The 20,646-nt window shown below is 54.6% G+C and overlaps 9 protein-coding genes across 9 annotated transcripts; 5 read left to right on the forward strand and 4 right to left on the reverse strand.

Annotated features, from left to right (window-relative positions):
- Positions 1-27: 27 nt before the first annotated feature.
- Positions 28-2,029, reverse strand: AYL99_03462 (hypothetical protein; the record flags this gene model as incomplete). Its single annotated transcript, XM_018834978.1, has 3 exons — positions 28-513; positions 668-1,819; positions 1,904-2,029. The coding sequence occupies 3 exons, from the start codon at positions 2,027-2,029 to the stop codon at positions 28-30; spliced, it is 1,764 nt and encodes a 587-aa protein (XP_018694628.1).
- A 1,700-nt stretch (positions 2,030-3,729) lies between these two features.
- Positions 3,730-4,983, reverse strand: AYL99_03463 (hypothetical protein; the record flags this gene model as incomplete). The annotated part of the gene is made up of 1 exon (XM_018834979.1): positions 3,730-4,983. One exon carries the CDS (start codon positions 4,981-4,983, stop codon positions 3,730-3,732), a length of 1,254 nt encoding a protein of 417 aa, XP_018694629.1.
- A 508-nt stretch (positions 4,984-5,491) lies between these two features.
- On the forward strand, positions 5,492-6,213 carry AYL99_03464 (hypothetical protein; the record flags this gene model as incomplete). Its single annotated transcript, XM_018834980.1, has 2 exons — positions 5,492-5,531; positions 5,906-6,213. The coding sequence occupies 2 exons, from the start codon at positions 5,492-5,494 to the stop codon at positions 6,211-6,213; spliced, it is 348 nt and encodes a 115-aa protein (XP_018694630.1).
- Positions 6,214-7,733: 1,520 nt separating this feature from the next.
- Positions 7,734-8,456, forward strand: AYL99_03465 (hypothetical protein; the record flags this gene model as incomplete). The annotated part of the gene is made up of 2 exons (XM_018834981.1): positions 7,734-7,794; positions 7,858-8,456. 2 exons carry the CDS (start codon positions 7,734-7,736, stop codon positions 8,454-8,456), a joined length of 660 nt encoding a protein of 219 aa, XP_018694631.1.
- A 1,212-nt stretch (positions 8,457-9,668) lies between these two features.
- AYL99_03466 (hypothetical protein) lies at positions 9,669-10,505 on the forward strand (the record flags this gene model as incomplete). The annotated part of the gene is made up of 1 exon (XM_018834982.1): positions 9,669-10,505. One exon carries the CDS (start codon positions 9,669-9,671, stop codon positions 10,503-10,505), a length of 837 nt encoding a protein of 278 aa, XP_018694632.1.
- Positions 10,506-10,588: 83 nt separating this feature from the next.
- Positions 10,589-11,647, forward strand: AYL99_03467 (hypothetical protein; the record flags this gene model as incomplete). The annotated part of the gene is made up of 1 exon (XM_018834983.1): positions 10,589-11,647. One exon carries the CDS (start codon positions 10,589-10,591, stop codon positions 11,645-11,647), a length of 1,059 nt encoding a protein of 352 aa, XP_018694633.1.
- Positions 11,648-12,431: 784 nt separating this feature from the next.
- Positions 12,432-13,041, forward strand: AYL99_03468 (hypothetical protein; the record flags this gene model as incomplete). The annotated part of the gene is made up of 2 exons (XM_018834984.1): positions 12,432-12,627; positions 12,833-13,041. 2 exons carry the CDS (start codon positions 12,432-12,434, stop codon positions 13,039-13,041), a joined length of 405 nt encoding a protein of 134 aa, XP_018694634.1.
- Positions 13,042-14,078: 1,037 nt separating this feature from the next.
- On the reverse strand, positions 14,079-14,571 carry AYL99_03469 (hypothetical protein; the record flags this gene model as incomplete). The annotated part of the gene is made up of 3 exons (XM_018834985.1): positions 14,079-14,117; positions 14,238-14,323; positions 14,391-14,571. 3 exons carry the CDS (start codon positions 14,569-14,571, stop codon positions 14,079-14,081), a joined length of 306 nt encoding a protein of 101 aa, XP_018694635.1.
- A 3,223-nt stretch (positions 14,572-17,794) lies between these two features.
- AYL99_03470 (hypothetical protein) lies at positions 17,795-20,617 on the reverse strand (the record flags this gene model as incomplete). The annotated part of the gene is made up of 1 exon (XM_018834986.1): positions 17,795-20,617. The coding sequence occupies one exon, from the start codon at positions 20,615-20,617 to the stop codon at positions 17,795-17,797; it is 2,823 nt and encodes a 940-aa protein (XP_018694636.1).
- Positions 20,618-20,646: the final 29 nt, after the last annotated feature.

A 20,646-nucleotide genomic window follows, 5' to 3' on the forward strand; every position in this document is an offset into this window, starting at 1 on the left:
TCTATCCCACCTGATGAGTTGACTTCTCTACTTCCACTGCCTCAATCCCGCCGCGACGTCGAGCATCCCTGCCGGCCACCACTGCTGATTCTGGTCCTGGTTCTGATGCTGCTGGTGCTGCCGTTGGTGGTGGTGATGCTGGTAGAAGGACCCCCCAGCACCGCCCAGCCCGTGGCCATATCTCGCCAACAAACCCTGAAGCGCGACGAACGGGAAATCGCCCACCCACCACGCCTCCTTCTCCAACACCAGCATCAGGACTAGCCAGTGCGCGTAGACATCGAGGGCCAGGACCTCGGCCGGCGTGAGCTCGCGCTCGTCCTCGTCCTCCAGCTCCGCCACAGGATCGAGCAGCGGGAGCAGCTGGTCGACGTACGTCTGGGGCGCGCTGGAGAAGAAGGCCAGGAACGAGCGGGCCAAGGGTTCCGTGGGCGAGGGCCGCGGGCGTTGCAGGATGAAGTTCTGCAGCCAGCCGGGCGCCTGGGCGAGGAGGCTGTCGGGGGAGACGACGAACTGTGACGAATGGTTTGTTAGCGCATAAACATTGCATACGCATTGCATAAATATACATATACATCCATCCATCCATCCATCCATATACCCTCGCTGCGCGCAAGTCGGTAATCCCAAAAAGAGGTAAAAGAACCAAAAAAAGGGACTGACTTACATGGGAAGCGTATTCGAACGGAATCTCGCTCTTCGGGTCGTCCGTGAACGTGCTGGTCATGATGTCGTTCAGGATCTCGTACGCCTCGAATACCGCGGCGATGTTCTCGTCCCCCCGAGGGCTGACGGCACGTGCGTTCTCGATCCGGCACCGGAGTTGCCACGAGGCCTGTTGGAACGTCGCGGCCAGGATGGGATACTGGGCGTGAGACCGGGCGACCATGGTCGGGAACTCGTTCGGGTCGGTGCCCTGGGCTGTCGATGACGATGACTGCATCGTGTCCCACGGCGACGCGGACGTGGAGGCCTCGCTCTCGACCCGATTCGAGTTCAGTGCGACGATGGTCGTCCGGATCCCCCTCAGCAAAAGGATCATGTCGCGTGGGGTCAGTAGGTCGGGGGCGGTCGTGGTCGTGGTCGTGGTCGACGCATTCCTGGCGCACAGTACCCAGTGCTGGATATGCTGGAAGGCCAGGGCGAAGGGGACCAGCATAAGCGCGCTGACGAGCAGGGGCTGGGTGTCGGCCTCGCGCGGGCGCGAGGTCATGGTGCGCATCTGCTGGAGCGCGCGCGTGTGGTGCTCCAGGCCGCGGTCGAGGATGTGGCGCACCGTCTCCGGGTCGGCGCCGGCGCTGGCGATGGTGTCGCAGCACAGACAGGCCGCGGCGAGCGCCAGCACCGAGTGCGACGCCAGCTCGTTGTCCAGGGCCAGCTTGGCGATGCCGACCTGCAGCACCAGCCGGTCTTTTTGCCAGCTGGGGGCGGTCCGGCACGTGTGGTGCAGGAAGTGGAAGTACAGGTCTGCATCGGTGACCCGGTGGTGGAGATGGTGGTGATTGTAGGAGCCGGCGGCGGCACTACCATTGTCGACGGTGCTGACGCCGGCTTGGCTCAAGACGGAAGAAGTGCCACCGCTGCCGGGCACGGGTGATCTGGAGAGCAGTTCTCTGGACGGTTGCTGAAGCGCGAAAAGGCTTATGAATGACCTGGGTGGCGAGGGGACTGGAGACGGGAGGGATGACCTCGTCGTCGTCGTCGTCGTCGCCGCCGTCGTGCCAGAATCGTCTGAGTGAGGAGATCGCTGACCGGATGCATACACACACGTCCTCAGACTCGTTTCGCAGAGCGTACAGCACGGCCGCCTCTCGTCGCACTGAGTGGGGGTGTTATAATTTGCATGCATTGCTTAAGGGGACGGGGATGGTGATGAGGTGTGGTGATGAGGTGTGCTGCTCACCTTCTTCCTTCGTTGCTTGCACGTCAAGCATCCATTGCGAGATTTGGCGTGAGATCGCCTCGACCGAAAGCCCGGCGGGAAGGTGGGCGTCGGGGACGACGAGGACGGCGACGAGCTTCGATGCATTTTCTGTTTTGTTTTTTATTTCTTCTTTTCGAAGAAGGGCTTTAGTGTAATTAGTTTTTGCAATGATTGATCAACCACCCCTTGTATAGATGGATAGAAGAAGCTCAATCAAGGTGGGGGTTTTTGTTGGTGATATTTGTCTCTCTCACACACACACTCTCTCTCTCGATATCTCTCGCTCTCTGTGTCTCTCATTGCCCCCGCCAGTCTGTCTACTACCACCCTCTCGGGTCTTCAGGGGGCATGGCAAACATATCTCATCCCATCTCGGAAAGGGGAGGTGGGCTGACTCATTCACATCGTCTTGGGGGGCTGATGAAGAAACAAGTAAAAGAAGTTAAGTCAGTCTAGCTAGCCCTGATGTTCATTTCCCCTGCAAAGCGCAATCGATGTTGGTTGGTTGGTCCGAATACGAATGAACGGGGTTAATGCCACTTGACTTTCCCTTAACTGACTTACTGACTTACTGACTGCTTTACAAATTGCATCGGTATCTCCGCTCGGTCGCTCGGTCTTTCACTCGGCCCATCAACCAACCAACCAGCCGTGGCTGGCACTAGAAAGGCCCTGATGCGCCCTGATGCGATTCGCGGCATTCCGCTTGAATTGATGGATGGATGGATGATGGTGATGATGATTAGCCCTGCCACGCTGCCAGCTAGCTAGTGTAGCCCTAGGCCCTGTCGAAGGGCTGACAGATTACAACAACAATTGCTACGGTAGTGGCGTGGGTACGACGACCCTGCATACTTGGCAATATGTAAGGCAGGCAGCAAGCATCTTGGCTGAAGTCATGGCATCTCCTCCTCCTCCACGTGCTCTTCCTCCCTGCTCTTCTGCTTCCTCCTCCTCCCCCGTGGCATCGTGGCTGAGCCTCACTAAGAGATAAGCCGAGGCCGGCGAGGCTGAGCATGCAAGTGGATACCACGGTACCGAGTCGATAATATGCCTGAATTGAATAAGAGCCGAACGTCGATTTGAAATATTCGTCCCGCTCGGGTTTGGCTCCCGGGGTGCGTGGGTGGGCACCTTGCCGGAATGGGGACGGGGATGGAATCGGAACTAATGTATGTAGCTCTACATATCCACACGTCCATGGGGATTTTGGACGGTACATGGCAGATGGAGGAGGACACAGGCTTGAATTGCCCCAAACAGGCATGGTTTCTGCGGTGTTATCCCCCCGTTTTAGGACAGGGGTACATGTCCCTCGCCTCGACTGCAAACGAGATATGTACACGTGGAAAAAGATACAGGGACTTACCAGGTTCGTCCTCCGCCGTCGGCCCGGCACAGGGATAGAAATCTCCAGCCCAAATAAGGCACTCTCGGTGATGATTGGAAGGGACATTCTGTCTGTGAGTGGGCATTGTATGTTATTTAAGCGGTATGGTAGGAACAGCAACGAACATGTCATTCTCTGTTTCCTCCTATCCCGTTCACCTTGTCGAGAATTGATGGACCTCAATTCGTGAGTCGGCCCGGCTTACATCCTGCTGGACAGGCGGGCCGTCAACCACTAATATTATCTGGTTTGCTGTCCCTTTGGTGGCTTCAGATGCTGGAGAACATTCCTCTTCGCCCGTCAGTCTTAGAAACATGGAAGAGTGTGCAGGAGGATGTTCTAACTAGCTGGACATATCTATATCACTACCATGAATGGCAACGCCCCCCGTCGTGATCAGTCCAGTCTCCGTCGATTACAGCCCGTTCCTCTCCAAGAAATCAAACGTGACCTGGTACCCCGCCGTGGCGTTGTTGTGCAGTGGAAAGGCGTGGCCTGTGTTGGGCTGAATATATGCCTCCACGACGGCCGCGTTGGGATACGTCCCCTGCAATTCCTGCAAGCTATACGCCCCCTTGCAATCGCCGTCGCAGATGTAAAAGTCGAACTCGGCCAGCATGAACTGCACCGGCGCTTTGAGCCCCGGACCCTGAAGCCCGATGATGTGGAACGCGGAGGCGAGTTCCCCCACCGGTACCGGCTGCTTGAGCGAGTCGCCGTAGTCCAGCATCTCGGGGGTGAAGGCCGTCGCGGGATTGCCGCCAAAGAACAGATTCTGGATGCCGCTCTTCTGGCACACCACGTAGCCACTGGGCCGATTGAAAGGCGGCGAGCTGGTGGCGGCAAAGTCGACCCCCCACGAAGCCATCCCGGGTGCGGCGAGGTACTTGCCATAGAAGTAGCCGGTGATGATGACTCCGTCGGTCAGAGTGGGATATGTGGCCACCAGCGCCGAGGTGAGGAACGATCCGAAGCTGTGACCGACATGCACAATCTTTCTTGGGGCTGCCAATGACGAATTGAACTGGGTAGTGGTCGGTTGTGCCTGCACCGCGAGGCTGTAGATAGTCCCGTTGCGCGCCATCAGGGTCAACTGTCGAAGAATCTCCAACTCCAGAGGGGCTTGGACCACATTGTACGCGTCAGGGTGATCCGATTGACCAGCCCCCAAACGATCGTACGTAAGGATTGTGTATCCTGCCTTGAGAGACGCCTCGACATAAGATTGGTTCTCGCGGTTGAGTTCGGGATCCCAGTATCTTCCATCATAATGCGCCCCGTGCGTCGCGATCTGCAGAATGTCCTTTTTCGCCCCAGGGGCCTTGGGGATACACAGTTGAGCGTGGATATTGAACGTGTCCGCAGTCGTGGTGTTGTGGATGACGGTCTGCGCGCCCTGCGGAGTGCTCCAGGTGTCTTCGTAGATCGCCCAGGCTCGGGCCTCGATGTTACTGTCCACCTTTCGGAAATCATAGGTGGCGCTGGGTGCCGAAGCGAACACCGGGATGTTGAACTGCTTGCAAAACCCGTAGGTTCTCTGGGAAGCAGCCTTGACAGGGGAGGCGGAGATGGTGTGGGAAAGAGCCAGCAAGGCCAGGACAAAAGTAGCAGCCATTCTTTCGTGTAGAGCAATGTTGGTCGACGAAGACTGTGTTGCAGTTTCGATCATGTCTGTGGTCGAGCAAACGGCAGCGAGACAGGCGGTTTATATGGTTGTAGAAAGAACCAGGACTGGCTCCACGCCAGCTTTGCTTTCCAGACTACGACGTCCCCGTCCATCAAACATGATGTCCAGACACCTCAGCCGCCACGGGAGACTTGCTGGAGCCCGTCGTCGTGGAACACAGAGTTAGGCAGACAAGGGAGCCAGCCAGGGGTAACGACCAGATGTCGTAGTTTCTCGGACCCGTTGCATCGCCGTGTTGAAGAGCTAACTCGAGGCGAATGTAGTGACGAGACTCTCCATGTTGTTTGAAGGCCTCGAAATGGATCATCTGTCGGATTCAACAGTGTTGGGCTTCACCCTGAGGATTTGTGCGATACGATACAGTGCATTGTGCATACGCGATATCGACCAGGGGCGTATTCGCTTAGGCCGGGGGCGTATTTGTGGAGTCGCTGGCCCACCACGCCATGACACCGCACTTCGGAGACTGGAATTATACAAAAGTCCATTCATGCAGGAGCTTAGAGACTGCTTGGCCTACATCAAGCCCTGTAAGTAGGCAGTGCGTAGAAGAGAGTTGGGATGAGGTTCAGACGGAAGGGATAATGGAAGGATAGTGAATGACTGCGGCTGTGAGGCGGGAAATGCAAATCATCTACAGACGAGTTCGTCATATGTATGTTTAGTTCTGTTCTGTTCAACGGGGCATTGCTGAGACACATGTACTATACTGTAATATGTGAGTTGCACGCAATAGAGGATGGAGGACAACGGCAGACGATAGTTATAAAAATATACAATTCTTTCCACCTCCTCCTCCACCACCACCACCACCACCACCACCACGATCACTCTATCACTCTACACAACATCCTTTGACCCATCTCCAATACCTCTCCACCCATCAACTCATCAACCCTCCCAGCCCTTCAAACTTCCAACCTCGGCCCCCCGTCGCCAGTTACAATGGTCGGACTCGTCCTTGCTGTCGGCGCCGCCATCTACTTCACGGCCGAAAAGGTGCGCGACCACAAGAAAAAGAAACAGGCCCTGAAAGCTGCTGCGGCGTCCCAGCAAGCCCCGCCATACGACTCGATTGCACCGGCCTCACCCATGAGGAACAAAGCGGCTCGTCGCTCGGTGGAACAGCTCCCGCCGTATGTGTTCAGAGAGCCTCCCCCATATCAGACTAAGGACCAGCACCTCGAGTTGAAGGCCACCACCGCCGCGTAAAGGCCGGGAAGTTTCTAGAAGTGTTTGAGACATTGCAAGGGCAGCGAGTTGGGGACTTTTTCTTTGATCGCCACGGGTGTCCTGGGTGTACTGGGCATGTTTGTCTCCTGTGAGAGGATATAGAGTCTGGAGCGGGACATATTAAGCGGATTTTCTTATTCGATATTACGAGCATAGTTGCGCAGTAGTGCAGCAGTAGTTTGTACATACATACGATATAATCCGATTGACACGTTTTCTACTGGACATCGACACTGTTAGTAGCTCTATGTACCAGACATCTACCCACCCACTCATCCATCCATCCATCCACTGGACAATAATCACTATGACTCCTATTGCAGACTGTAGACGTCGGCCTGAGATCCCCCCTCTGTTCGGCCTCCCGGTCTCGGTGATATGGTGACTTTCGGCCGAGCACACACCGAGTTGTATCAAGCACGTCGCACACGTTATGTTGTCAGCGAGAAAAGAGATCACGCAGTAGTTACCGAGTATTCCGTATTCGACTCGTCGAACTGACTCGACGACGCAGATCGTAAGCTTTGGGGAATTTGTCATGGAAGGGCCTTCCTTCTAGCTTCTGGCTTGTAGCTTCTAGCTGGGTGGCCTAATGCCTAATGCCTAATGCCTAGCGTCTTGTGTCTCGTGGCTAGTGCCTGGGTATGGCATGGCATGGCATGGCATGGCATAAGGACATGTGTGCACAGCCTTGCGAATACGCTCCCCTCCATCTGTGCTCCATATTTACGCCATATACTCTTCTCCGCTCTTCATTTTCCATGGACGGATGGATGAGTGTTCCCCGAAAGAAGAGTGGCGGTCAATAGTCTCCTTCCATCCTACGGGCTGCGGGCTACGGGCTCTGTGGACGTATGGGCGTACTCGTTCGTATTTCAGCTGGGGTTTACGCCGTGGAAAACCCGTCATGGAGGAACAGATATTCCACAATCTCTCCCCTCCTGCCCTGCCTCATCAACGGACGGTCACGAAACATCCGTGGTCGCTGCGCCGTCTCTAGGGTGCCATTGAAGGGCGCGATACGACTTCACATACATGTACACGACAGCCATGTTCCCAGGGTCGTTGGCACCGTGGACATGACCCTGCTACCCTTGTAGTCCGCCCAGGCGAGGCGAAGGGTGTGATAGATCCCGCCAGATACACTGGATCAACCACTCACTCGGCTAGGCTAGACCAAACGACGTGTCATTTAGAATATATATATACATAAGAGCCGTGTTTCCATAAATAGGGACCAGGGATTTGATGACATCAATGATCATTACCTATTAGCTACTTCGGATCAGTCAAGTTCAGAGGCCGGTATATTATATGCGACGACTCGTACTGGTTGGTTCCTGATCAGTCAATATTTCAAGCCGCCTCCCACGAGCATCACAACTTCTTCGTTCTCCATCACATCCTCTTGCAGTTCTAGGCGAGTCGTGAAGTCCAGTGACGCATCAAGTCCGACACCATCTATAAAAAAAGCCAATCCAGAACAGCATCATCGCTCCATGACGGGAAGCCTCAAGAAAGAATGCGACAAGGCGGCGCAAATCCTCAAGAGCTTTATCGGTACGCATGACCTGCACCACCCCCAACAGACGACGACATGTCCCACACTAACACGGCTCCCAGACAAAGGTAGAATACCGACCCAGGTAATCGCCAACGCCAAAGGCATCGCCGTCTTCTCGGGCTTCCGCGCCGCCATGTACCTCGCCGGGGCAAGCGGCTCGGGGGTGGTGGTGGCACGGCTCGCCGACGGATCCTGGTCGGCGCCGTCTGCCTTCTCCGTGCGGTCGGGCGGCTTCGGGGTCGTGTACGGCGTGGACCTGTACGACTGCGTGTGCGTGCTCAACACGGCGGAGGCGGTCGAGGCGTACACGAAGAGCGAAATGACGCTGGGCGCAGGTGCGTCCATGGCCGCCGGCCCCATCGGCGGCACGGCCGACCTCAGCACCAAGGACGTCAAGCCGATCTGGACGTACACCAAGTCGCGGGGCCTGTATGGTGGGTTGACGGTCGACGGCACCGTCATCAAGGCTCGGCCGGGCGTCAATGCCGAGGCCTACGGTTCGACTGCGACGGCGGCACAGATCCTGACGGGCCAGGTAACGTGGCCGGTACAGACGCATCTTCGCGAGGTCCTCAAGATGGCCGAGGGGAAGAGTGCGGATGCAAAGGTCCTCGGGGCGGTCAGTGCTGAGCCGACGCCGGGCGATCTGAAAGAGTGATCGGCAACGGGGTGGTGGAGGTGAAATGGCTGTCATGTACGGTGGTAATTGAGACGAAGGTCGAAGGGCGAAATGGCTTCGGGAGCATATGTGCAATTGATTATGGAGTGTGCGTGTGTGGGATCGCGGCCTCCTTCTCTATCTATACATCTGAAGGATGTCCAACTGTGGGAGAGAGAGAAAAGTTGATGCCGAGAAATGTCGATCAGTTGAAACTATTCTCTCAAGTGCCCTTCAGGGAAGGCAGAGTTTGGGTTTTAGAAAAAACCAGGCGACACCGATTCTTGTGCGTCCGGGTCCGGCATCCGCTATATGTTTCGGTGACGACCAAGCATTGTCCTTGATCTGGCAGACCAAAATAGAGCATTGAGGGCAAATCAGGACTTGAAGGACGAATATGAATGCATCGCTGCTGTTGTATAGCGAGTGACCTGGGTAAGTGTCGATATCTATATGCAAGAGGAACGGGCCTCAGAGAAGTGGCACGGAAGGGTGGGTGGACGGTATACAAACCCCGGGGAGGGAACAATAACCCCTGGTCCACTCTGCCCGTAGCCAAAAGACTTGGAGGTACACAAAGGATCAGACTCATCGTGCAGAAAGGTCCAACGTCCTGGCGTGAAGAAAGAAGGATTTTTCTCCAGTGTTTATCAGGAGTCCATGTCGTGATGGACTGCTTGTTTCTTCGTCTGCTGCTCTTCTTTTTTCGCTCTGTACTCGGCACATACCTGATCATCGGAACAACCAGGACTCCCAGGCTGCACCCGTGAGAGACACCTCTAAAAGCATGACCTCAATACTCAGTCCCAGAATGGTCTTAGTGATGAGAAGGGATCAGCCCGAACGGAGGTTGAGCTTGATCACTTGTTCTAGGAGTATAAATCGACAAGCCACGATCCAACGACAGGACGATACTTACATTCGACCTCTGTACGATCCATGCATGCATGCATGCATCCTCTGGCTCTTCGCGTTGGTAGGTAACGACGCATGTCTGCCTGATCAGCTGTGCCCGATGAATTGGGGGCGGTGGCTAACAAGTGGAGCTGAAACGGAGACAGCAAACATCCTCCCACACACATTTTAGCATCAAGCATGAAGAATGCAGAGCACTGTCCTGCATACGCAATTCACAGGTAGTGTTCAGCCAGAATTGATGAACCACATGGAGTGCGTATTCGCCAATTGGATAACAGCCAGAAGCACCCGAACATGCGAGAAGACGCCGACGTCCCACTTCGCAGGATCCGGCAAGAGATCGGCCGACCCATCTGCTCGGCGTTGCTCGAAATCCAAAAGTACATCACCCTGGAAGCAAAGTCTCTGAAATGGTTCCGGTCATTGGAATGCCTGTACATGAAAAGCGACAGTCCGCGGGATCCTGCACCGTCCAGTAGTCAGCTACTCGGTCGGACGTGCATCGACCCATTCGAGTGCGGAGACTACGTCGCCGTCTCATATGTATGCAATCCGCAGCCGGGGGAGGACGCCGGCACGGGCGGATATCGTGTCGAATCGAGGAGGACGCGGCGGGTGTCGCCCCTAAGTCGAGTGCGAGACGTTGTCTGGGACCGTGTCTCGAACTTCGCCGCCTACATCGACTGTCCCAATTTCTGGATCGACCAGGAATGTATCAACCAGGATGATGAGAACGAGAAGGAGATTGCTATACAGTCCATGCATCTGGTCTACCGGCACAGCGACAATCCCGTGGCGTTACTCACCACGCGCATTTCCGACCCCGAAGAATTGGATCTTCTGGCCGAGCTCTTGAGGGGCAGCTTTGTGGACGACGACGACAACGACGACGAAGATACAAGACCAGATCTGAGACTCAATCCTGACATGCTGGAGAGCGCTGGGGATGTCTTGGGGCTCCTGGACTCCATCACTTCGGACCGGTGGTGGAACAGAGCATGGCCATTTCAGGAGGATTACTGCGCCGCGACGAAGATGACTCTACTCATCCCCACGATCCCTCTCTGGAGGTCCGCAAAAGGCGCATCAAAGGGATGTTATTTGGCCGTCTCCCAGGCGAGCTCTGTGTGAATTCCGCCGACTTCCGAGAAGCAGCGTCTCGGTTCTGTCTCGAATACAAGAATCAAAGCCAACGCCAAAGGAGACTCGAGGCGATGGCCGGCCGAATTCTGCAGCGTGCGGGCAAATACACCGTCACACTGCAGGATCGCCAGGCAGACGACGACATGTACACGGTTCGCAGATCCATGTCTCCCAGCATCTTTGCAGACGTGGGAGCTCGAGAGGCGGGAAGAAGTTCTGACCGCCTCGCCATCGTGGCCAACTGCTGCGACTACTCCGTGCGTATGAACACGAAGAGACTACAAAACAGCCCCCTCAGCTTGAGCCTGGCCTTGCTAACGCTTTATGTCCTCAACGGAGAGATCCTCATGAATGGCGAAGGCGGTGGCAGCAGCAGCAGGGGCAACAACATGGCTCCACTCAACAGGACCGTGTTCGACTTTCTCAAGACCCAGTCGCTCGACAGCTTCTCGCCGCCCATCCGACAGCAGCTCACGTTCATCAAGAGCTGCCGCTTAATCCAGGTCCAACTGGTCAAAGACGGCATCCAAACTCGCGGCCATCTCTGGGAGATCGGCCCCCAGATTTCCGTGAATGTCCGTCGCCGCGTGCCCCGGCAGTACAGGTCGGGAAGCGGCCTGAGTAAACACCACCGCCGGAGCCTGCACCAACTTCTGCTGCAGCTGCGGGCTGGTCGGTCCCGCATGCGACAAGCAAGGCTTGCCTCGTATCTCGAGGGCTTTCTCGACGAGGACGAAAACTGTGCCGGAGTCGACGAGCTGAGCTTCTCGCGGAAGTTTCAGACCTGGATGGCCGGCGCCGTGGGCGAGGCCATCGCGGACCCGGGGAAGGTGTTGCGTCTGGGCCGTCTCACCGACAAACGCCGCGACGTCGCGCAAGACGACTATACCGGTATCTTTGTCTTCGACGCCGACAGAGCGCCGGAAGGAGAGTACATTTTCACGGCCTTCGAAGATGGCAAGGACGAGGAGATTGACAAGCACGTTGCTCTGGAGGTGGACGTGGGAGCGCTCAACCGGTCGGGGGTGCCTCTGTTGGAAGCACGGAGATGGATCAACGGGTTGGTTTTCTTCCACGGCCATCGTAGGGGGGATTTTATCTTTCCCTGGCACCGGTCCTTGACAGTCTAGATAGACATCTGTTGGTGATTCGGGTAATAGATATCAATGCCCTCTGGGGCCCTTTTTTTTGAAGCCAGAATGTGGTCTCCTTTCGACACGCCCCTTCTTCTTCTCTCTTTCTCTCTCGCTCTCTCTCTCTCTCTCAACTCCATCCCCGAATAACCCGGAACAGTGTACTGTACATATACCCCGTGCTCGTCCAACTACAGTACAAACGCGGGGACACACATCCCCCCTCCCCACGTCAATGAGGCTTTCGCCCCCTTCCGTGACGGAGTATCAGAGATGATTTGGCGGAAGGGACCATAATCCCGCGACCTCACCCAATGAGGAGGCGCCATGAAGTCATAGCAAGCAGCTCACTGGAGCCATATGATGGCATTTTCCTAGGATTTCCGAGGGGGGTTTGCGTATGTCACGTCTAGCTAGCTAGGGGAAAACGAGTTGCGCAATGATTGAAGGGTCCCTGTCAGGGAGGAGGGTCAGTGAAAATCTTGAGGTGGTTGCTTTTCTTTTCGTGACTTCTTTTCCTCTCCCGAGTCTTTCGCAGTTCGGTCCATAAGTCAATAAATACTTACCCTCAAGAATACGCAATATACCATATACAAATCCTTTGCGAAGCGAACACACTTTCTGTGAATACACAAGCCACAATGTCCTCGTAGGCATTCCCTTCCCAGCCCCTTTTACACACCCTGACAAGCACACACGTAACCTACTTGGCCCTTACCCTCCCAAACCATACCTTCTGCCATCCTCTCCTCTCCTCCCCAAACCCAAGCACAACTCCTCCATGACTGATATATTTCGTCTCTCTTCCACCCCCAAAAGAGGCACCTCCGGCAGCGACGAGAAGATCTCCGCGACCAAGATCCCACCGCTCGACTCATCCGTCAAGGCGAACGCACCACACGACCAGAGCTCGCGCGGCGCCACGGGCACCGACCGCAGTATCGACCACAGCCGCATCGATCCGCTGGGCGGAGCCGGTACGTGCTATTGACCCTTCCTCCTTCCCTCTCATTTCCCACACCCTACCTCTCCAGAGTTGTGTTGTGTTGTGCTGTGAATGAAGTATTTGAGAAGAAAAGAGGTAAAAAAAAAAAAAACCAACGGAAAGACTAGAGTCGTATACTATAATGTCATGAAGACTTACTGACGCAAGAGAATGAATGCCCATCTCTGCTCGGACAGGCCAGTACCAACACACCGCACCGCACGCCGACTCGCAGGGCGCCGTGGGGCGAGACGAGACCATCCAGGGCGCCAAGATCGAGCCGCTGGAGGGCAAGGGACAGCAGGCGGCAACGACGAAGAGCCAAGGGCTGGACGACGAGACCGTCGATACCGCGAGGATCGACCCCGTCGGCAGTGTGAGGGAGGAGATGCAGCCGCCGACTTGATTGAGAGAGGCTGCTACACCGACCGATCTGGGATTATTACATAAAAGGTGTGTGTGTGCCGGGGAGGGACTATGGCTTTCCCTGGGTTAAATCGTGTCAGTGGCATGGGTGCCGGATTGAACTCGTATATGTAAATGTAAAAATCAGACGCTTGTATAGCAGTGAATCAGTCACTCACTCAGAAGGAAGAGTAAAAAAATCTGCCAACAGCTTCATACCTCAAGGATCCAACCCACTCCCTCGTGTTCAGACACGTGGATTTCTCGTGTAAGTATGCTGTGCTGCTCACCAGGCGAAAGCACATGCATGTACCGTATACATATAGATATAGCAGTTTAGACCTCCTAGAGTAGGTGACCAACAATGGCCCAACCAAGTTTGCACATCTCGGTAGCCTCCCCCTCCTGTATCCCGACCGGATTGTTCCTTCAAAGGGCTATGTCCGTACCACTCCGTTCGAAGTAGCCTGCAGCCCCCATGTTTGCCATGTGCATGCAAGGTCTGGCAGGAGGGGATGATGGCACGGAGATTTGATTCGGAGCCTTGTGGGGGGCGTCGAGAAGAACAGATCTCAACAGTCAGAGCGACAGCGTACTGTAGAGCGGTAGAACGCGTTGAGGTGTGCATTGTATTAATCAAACTAGAACTTCTTACACCACCACCACTTCCTCCTGGCCAACCAGCCTCCGTCATACCCGTCCAAGGGCCACCGATTCCAGACCCCAATCCCGCCAGGACATGTATCTCGTTGTTTCAACTGCGTCTACCACCGGCCATCACACCATCCCATGCGGACATAGATGGACCACAACGCAGATACTTAGATAGATAGACAGATAGGACTCCGCCCTGAGATATGTAGCGTAGTCGAGGCCACCCCGTCCGTCCCTTGCCCTTTCTCCCAGCGAAGCACGGCCGATAAAGAGGTAATTAACACAAGATTTTTTTTTGGGAATCTTTTCCATTGATTGGCTTTAATGTAGGCATTCATCCGTCCTCATCCGATCATCGTGACATTTTTGTCCCTGCCCTATCGCCTACTTCCCGGGGGAAGTGCAGATGAGGCCTTGCTCGAGCTGTTGCGCGTTGTTAGCCATTCATTCAGTCGTACATGTTCGCAAGGAGGTGTAGTGCAGCGCAGCGGAGTGCAGTGTGGCAAGGCTGGGAATACTGTCTGTCGGTCATCAACTACTTACAATTGGCAACAAACAGCAACGGGCCTGCTGGCCAATGGAAGCGCAGATGCTGGTAAAATCATCGGTGCTAGTGGGAGTGGATGGGGCTATTGCACAATCACGTCGTCAGCTTTACTGTCTGGCTTGGGGAATTGCCATATGGGAAACACTCACGAGGTGCACAGTCGAGGTCGGCAACACCGAGCACGTCGGTCGCGCAGCACACGGCCGAGCTGTCGGCGCCGGAGCACAGCGTCACCTGGCGCTCCATGAGGGTGCTCTTGCCGGGGATGGCAGAGGCCACGGCGGTGGTGGCGGCGCAGGTGAGGGCGATGGCGACGGTGTAGAAGCGCATGATGACTTCTTGCTGGGACGAGAGGCGGCGATATATCGCGAAAGGTTGTATGAAGTGGCTCGGAGATGAGCTAGCTTGCCTGCAAGAAGGGACGAAGACTGAGGCAACGGATGAAGGGTGATAGAAACTCTTGATCGGATGCTGTTCGCTCGTCTAACTTTATACTTCTCGTGAAGGAGTGCAAGCCTACCGTGACCTGGTACATACCTGGTTACCTGAACGCTTGCAGTTTGAGACATGTCATCTTTGATCGCCAGTGCTTCAGCTGAATTGTCCCCATGAATGGATGACGATCACCTGTTCGGCCAGCAGCCGTTGTGTCCAGTCATGTCTCCATGCAAGGCTCTGCACAGCTCTGCACGGCCGTTGATCGACGACAAACTATCTTCGCTGTGGAGGTACCTGCGTCGATCGTTAAAGGGGATGATGAGTTTGTCCAGTAAAGGCGATAAATTGGCAGTGGATCCACCAACGGATTCAAGGAAGCTGAATTCATCTGGAGCCCAACAGAGCTGGTTGACAGAGACGGGTGTGGACAATCGCACCAAGGCATGGCAAGGCCTTCTCGTACGCCGGAAAGGGGCTGTTGCTGAGAGCAAGACAACGAGTGTGCATAGTTGGATGCACCGTCTTTGCTATGTCAAGTGGAACACTCGACATGCTCTCAACTTGTGTCGTCAGCAGTGGTCGAATGGAAGCACGGCCAAGTCGACCGTTGAGCCATGCTCGCAAGTGCCATGGTGGTTGGACTGACTCCAGGATGATCTTCGTTCGAATGGTGCTGTGGACCCAGCTGGCAGGTTTTATAAAGTGGCGATACGTCCGGCACCTGGAGGCACATTAGAGTTCGTGCAATACTTCCCCTGTCCCTGCCAACGCTGTTGTTATTCTTGGAGGAAAACAGAAAATCCATAGCTGGAGAGAACCCTCCTCAGCTAGCACCAGTGCGTGCCAGTTGACAACATCCAGCACAAATGACGTTGAAGCCAGCCGGGGTCATCCTTGCAGAAATCCTCAAGCTCGCCCAACCAAGGGGAAGCCTCTCGCCGTCGATCTTTGTGGAGAGATCGACAACGCCGCTGTGGCTTTTCACTGAGACACCGCCTCGCCACGAGCCCAACGTCTGCCAGGCACAGGGCAGGTTTAGGAGAATAAAAAGTGATCGGCCGGATGATCAGCTTGCATGCAGGCTTTTGTTATGTATACCCCGGAAATTGGGCCTCGCCACCAGCAAGACCACAAATTGAATTAATTCTATCAGGAGGACTTTTTCAAGTACATATCTTAGCCGAGTCATTCCGTTATGTAATAGAACTGAGCATTACCGACCAGTTCTGATGCGCCTAGCAGCAGGGCGCAGCACAGGTTCCTGACCCTTCGTCTAATCTAGACTCCACGAAAGGGGAGCTGGGGAGATCCTCATTCACCCTATCCATCCTCGGTGACCCTTACGCTCGCTGCCCACAGATACCATTGCCCTATTCTAAAGAGAACCGGCTATGCAACGATTTTGTCCCATGAGCACCTCCTCTGCAAAAACTGGTTGGATCTAGACGAGCAAGTCTTGCACCAAGATATTCGTCACGACTAGTCAAATATGGCTTCCGAAGACATCCAGTATCTATCTATCTGTCCCCGACCAGAGGAGCACTCAGCATAGAGACACCGGAAAATTAGCGATCCGCAACAGTTTCATGCGCCGTTCATTGGTCCTCCTCGCATTGAAGACCACGGCCAGATTCTATACATGGCTGGGCTTCTGTGTTCCGATCACAGGAAATATCATGGTCAAGACCGGTCCGCATGTTCACCTTACTGAAGCTGCAACCATGGAATCCATTGCGAAGAATACCGCTATCCCGGTGCCGAAGGTCTACTGCTCTTTCGTCCACAAAAATCGCGCCTATGTTGTGATGGAGAGGATTCGAGGCGATGTGCTACCAAGAGTATGGGGGTGACTACCAGAAGAATCTCGCCAGAAGGTCTTCGATCAGTTGAAATGCATGGTACAAGAGATGCGTGTGCTAAAGCCGCCATCAGAAACAGGAGTCGAGAGCTGTGTCGGCGGATCATTATGCGACTCTCGAAACCCACGCTCTTGTCCACGTTTCGGCCCATTCAAAACGATCCAAGATTTTCATTTGTGGCTAAGAGAGGGTCTCCGGTTGTCCCAGGTCCAAGGCCGAGAAAACGACCCAGATTGGCAGAATGTTCGAGAAATGGTTGTTGATCAAGATGGGCCATGGCCACCACCAGTCTTCACCCATGCCGATTTGACTCCGTTTAATATCCTGCTCCGTGGAGACCGAGTTGTAGGTCTGATTGACTGGGAGCTTTCGGGATGGTATCCACATTATTGAGAGTATACGTCTGCATAGTTTGGTAGTATAACGAAAACAGAATGGCAGTGTTCAATTGATGAGTTCCTTGAACCATTCCCCAAGGAGCTGAAAATAGAGGGTACCCGTCAAAGATGGTAGGGAGAGTTTTAGCCCTCAATAGAATGAAGTCGACCAGAGTGGTTTACATCACCTCCTGAGCCCACGTCAGCCCGGCCGGCCAGAACCAGCCTCCAGGGGTAGAATCACCAACGCCGCTTTTTGACTGAGTTTCGGGTTTGATTGGACCAGCTCTCTGGTGGGACCGTGCGCTCGTTGGCATTCGACTTTGGACTTTCTGCTTTCCTCGCTGTTGGTGGCCCACCGGCAGCTTTGAAACACCTTCAGAATCAGGGTCTTCCAAGCGAAAGCGAGTGATGTCAATACTCCCGAACCGAGCCCTTGCAAGGCAAGTCACGGCACGGACGACGAGGCAACAAATGTACCGGTCGGTCACCAACCTTGATCCGTTGCAGCTGGGAGACCCACAGTCCTCGGCACAGTGTATGAGCCCTTCCTTGTATTGCTCTGTGGTTGCTACAGGAATGCCCAAACGAGATGTTTCCAGGCATAAACAAGTTCTTGGACACGACATGGGTGTCATCAGAGACTGGCCCTGGAGCATTATGCCGGGAAGGCCATGTCGGAAATTAGAACATTGCAAGCGAGTTCTGGGAGATTGGTCGAATGGAAAAGAGCTTGAGACATGGGCGTCTGCCATGGTTCATGCCGATCTCGCACATTGGTTGCATTGCGTCGCATTGCATTGGGGTGCCGCGGCATCGCCTGTTCTCGGCACCCGATAACCGGTTGCAGATGGTATTGACGGCACAGTCTGTTCTCTATTATTGCAATCGTCGGCGCAGATCTAAGCTCATGCCCAGGACCGTGATGCTCGAAAATGCCATCATTGTGCCAGCGGTGGATGCATCGATAGGCCCGAACCCCATCAAATCGCTAGCGCCCATCGCTAATGCAATGGCAAAGGCATTGTAGAGGACCGCCCAGTACATATTCCACCTCGCTTGAGCCATGGTCTTGGTGGCGATTGTAATCAGCTTCGGCAGGGCCGCGAGATCAGGTGTCATGATGACCACATCCGCGGCGCATCTTCTCAGTGCGAGTGAGGGTGCCGAATCAGAAAGACGCCCAGACAAGGGCGAGAGTGAGAACAGAATGCCAACGTCCGCAGCAGCTTGGGCTGGTGCATCGTTCAGACCGTCGCCGAGCATCGCAACAACATTTCTGTCGTCTTTCCTAGAAAACAACTGTTGTAAGGTGGAGCTAAAGAGCCTCCGCATACTAAACCCATCATTCACACCTAACTTCAACTCAGCCATGTTTTCCGATGGAAAAGACTGCGGAACTGGCGGTGACTGCAGTGAGACCACCAAGTCTCTTTTCTCGTGAGGGAGAGATTTGGCTGCCAGAACCGGAATCTGCAGCTGTGACGAGACTCGGTGTGCCTCAGCCTCAGAGTCGCCAGTGAGCATAGTCATTTTGAGCCCAAGCGACTTCAACGACTCAATAACGTCAGGGGCGCCGGGGCGGATACTGTCTTGCAGCGTGAATGAGCCTGCATACTTGCCATCAATGGCAAAATGGACCTCAGTCGTGCCTTTAACCTTTCCCAATTCGGCTGAGGCGGCTGGTGCGATGGAAATGTCGTTCTCGGATAGAAAACGCTCGCTGCCAATGTGCACAGCGTACCATACCTTGGCTTTGCCCTGAACTTCTGCATGCACACCCTTTCCTGTGACGCTTGAGACGTTTCTGACAGCTGCAGCACCTGGCTCGGTCAGGAGTTCTCGACCTTCCTCCAGTCGTGACGCTGCAAGAACTTGTTTGACACACCACTGAAACACCGCCCTTGCGACTGGGTGCGTTTGTGAGACCTCTCTCTCCGCCGCGCTCAAGAGTTGATAGCATAATTCCTTTTTGGTCGGATCGCCTTTGAACGGCTCTGCGAAGAACTCATCTGAGATCTGCAGTTTACCTTCTGTTAAAGTTCCTGTCTTGTCCATTACGACATGTGTCAGGCGAGACAGCCTTTTGAAAGCATCCACACCGCCGGGGAGAAGAATTCCGCATGCGTACGCCGCGTCGATACCAGCCATGACTGCTGAAGGTGTTGCCAGTCCAATGGCACATGGACAAGCTGATGCCAGAATAGCCATCGCCCGTTCAGATGCAATATTCAGTCGATCAGTGATCGGTATCGAGTCTGCCGAGAGACCAAATGTCCATATGAACCAGATTGATGTCAGCATAAGAATGCTTGCGACGAAATATTCCGTGATAATATCCTCCATCGCTCTTCCCGGCTGTTCGTCTGGACTCTCGCCCCTCTGTGTTGAATTATATTTCATCTCTGTTGCTGCTTCCACGCTTTCAACAAGGCTCTCTAGACTGGACTGGGCTTGGTCTTTTAGGACGATAGCAACGAGCCCAGCGGACAAGTTGCGAGTCCCAGACATGAGAAAGTCGCCAACGGTTTTGCGGGCTGGTAGTGACTCGCCAGTCATGCTCGCCTCATCCACCAAAGAGAAGCCACGCACGACGTAACTGTCGCAAGGAATGAGACTGTGAGGCGCAACATGGTATATGTCCAACGGCGCCAGCAGAGTCGTGGGAACCGGAGTCAAAATGGCCGCATCATCTTTAATCGACCTGTCATCACGTTCTTCCAACCGTCCCTCCACCATCACTGTCTCCGATTCCACCTCGTGCTGCAACCGAAAGAGGCGGGCAAGCCCAGCTGCGCCCTGCCTCCGCAGACTCACGTCAAGATACCGCCCTCCACTGATGACCGCCGCGAGAAACGATGCAGAGGAGAAATAAGTCCTCGTACGGACATCACAGAGACCATGGAGGGCGATATTGAAGAAAGAGAGGAATATACTTAGCAAAATCGACAGAGACAAGAGGGTGTCCATGGATAGGCTTGGAAGCTGAATCCGTCGTCGGGAGAAACATCTGGCCCATGCGTTTCGATGGATCCAATCTGCGTGGGATAGTTGAATGTAGCATCCGATGGCAAGATTTAGAAAGCGGAGATATGGATCCAATATGCTTCCAAGTTTGGTAGTTATAGAAACCTTCCTCATCCATTCGATGACTGAGATGGCTGTAGCCCACGTTGCTGCGCCATTAAAGGCCTTCTTGAGAGCTTGCAGCTCTTCTTCCCTCCGGACCAGTTTGAGATTCTGAGCAGCAGAACCACGATTGTGTTGCCCGAGCACCTCAGCCTCGTAACCTGCACCTTCAATAGCCAAAATTAAGTCCTGTATCGACGTAGTGGCCGTGTTATAAATTACCGTTGCTCGTGAAAGCGGTAGAGACACGTTAGTCCGGATGACAGCTGGAACGGACGTTAATGCGTGGCTCAGGGTCGATACGCAGGCCGAGCAGGTCATTCCTGTGATCAGGAGGCGAACGGTTGATAGTAGCTCAGATTGAGACTCCTCCCCTTCGTGTACGGTGTTGTCAGCGCTGAGTGCGGCTATTGGTACCTGCCTGCCCTGGGTGATGTATGGTTGGAAGCTGGGGGGAGTAGAGGGCTCTGGGTCGGAGTCGTTGTACTTGATCTCCAGGAGACGAATGTCGAAGAGCTCGCACGCCTTGATGATGCGGCTCATGATGTATGCGGTAAAGACACAGCAAGCCATCTTCTGCGTGGTCTCCAATCGAGTGTTCT

The sequence above is a fragment of the Fonsecaea erecta genome (genome assembly GCF_001651985.1).
Source record: "Fonsecaea erecta strain CBS 125763 chromosome Unknown Scaff3, whole genome shotgun sequence".
Taxonomy (NCBI): Eukaryota; Fungi; Ascomycota; class Eurotiomycetes; order Chaetothyriales; family Herpotrichiellaceae; genus Fonsecaea; species Fonsecaea erecta.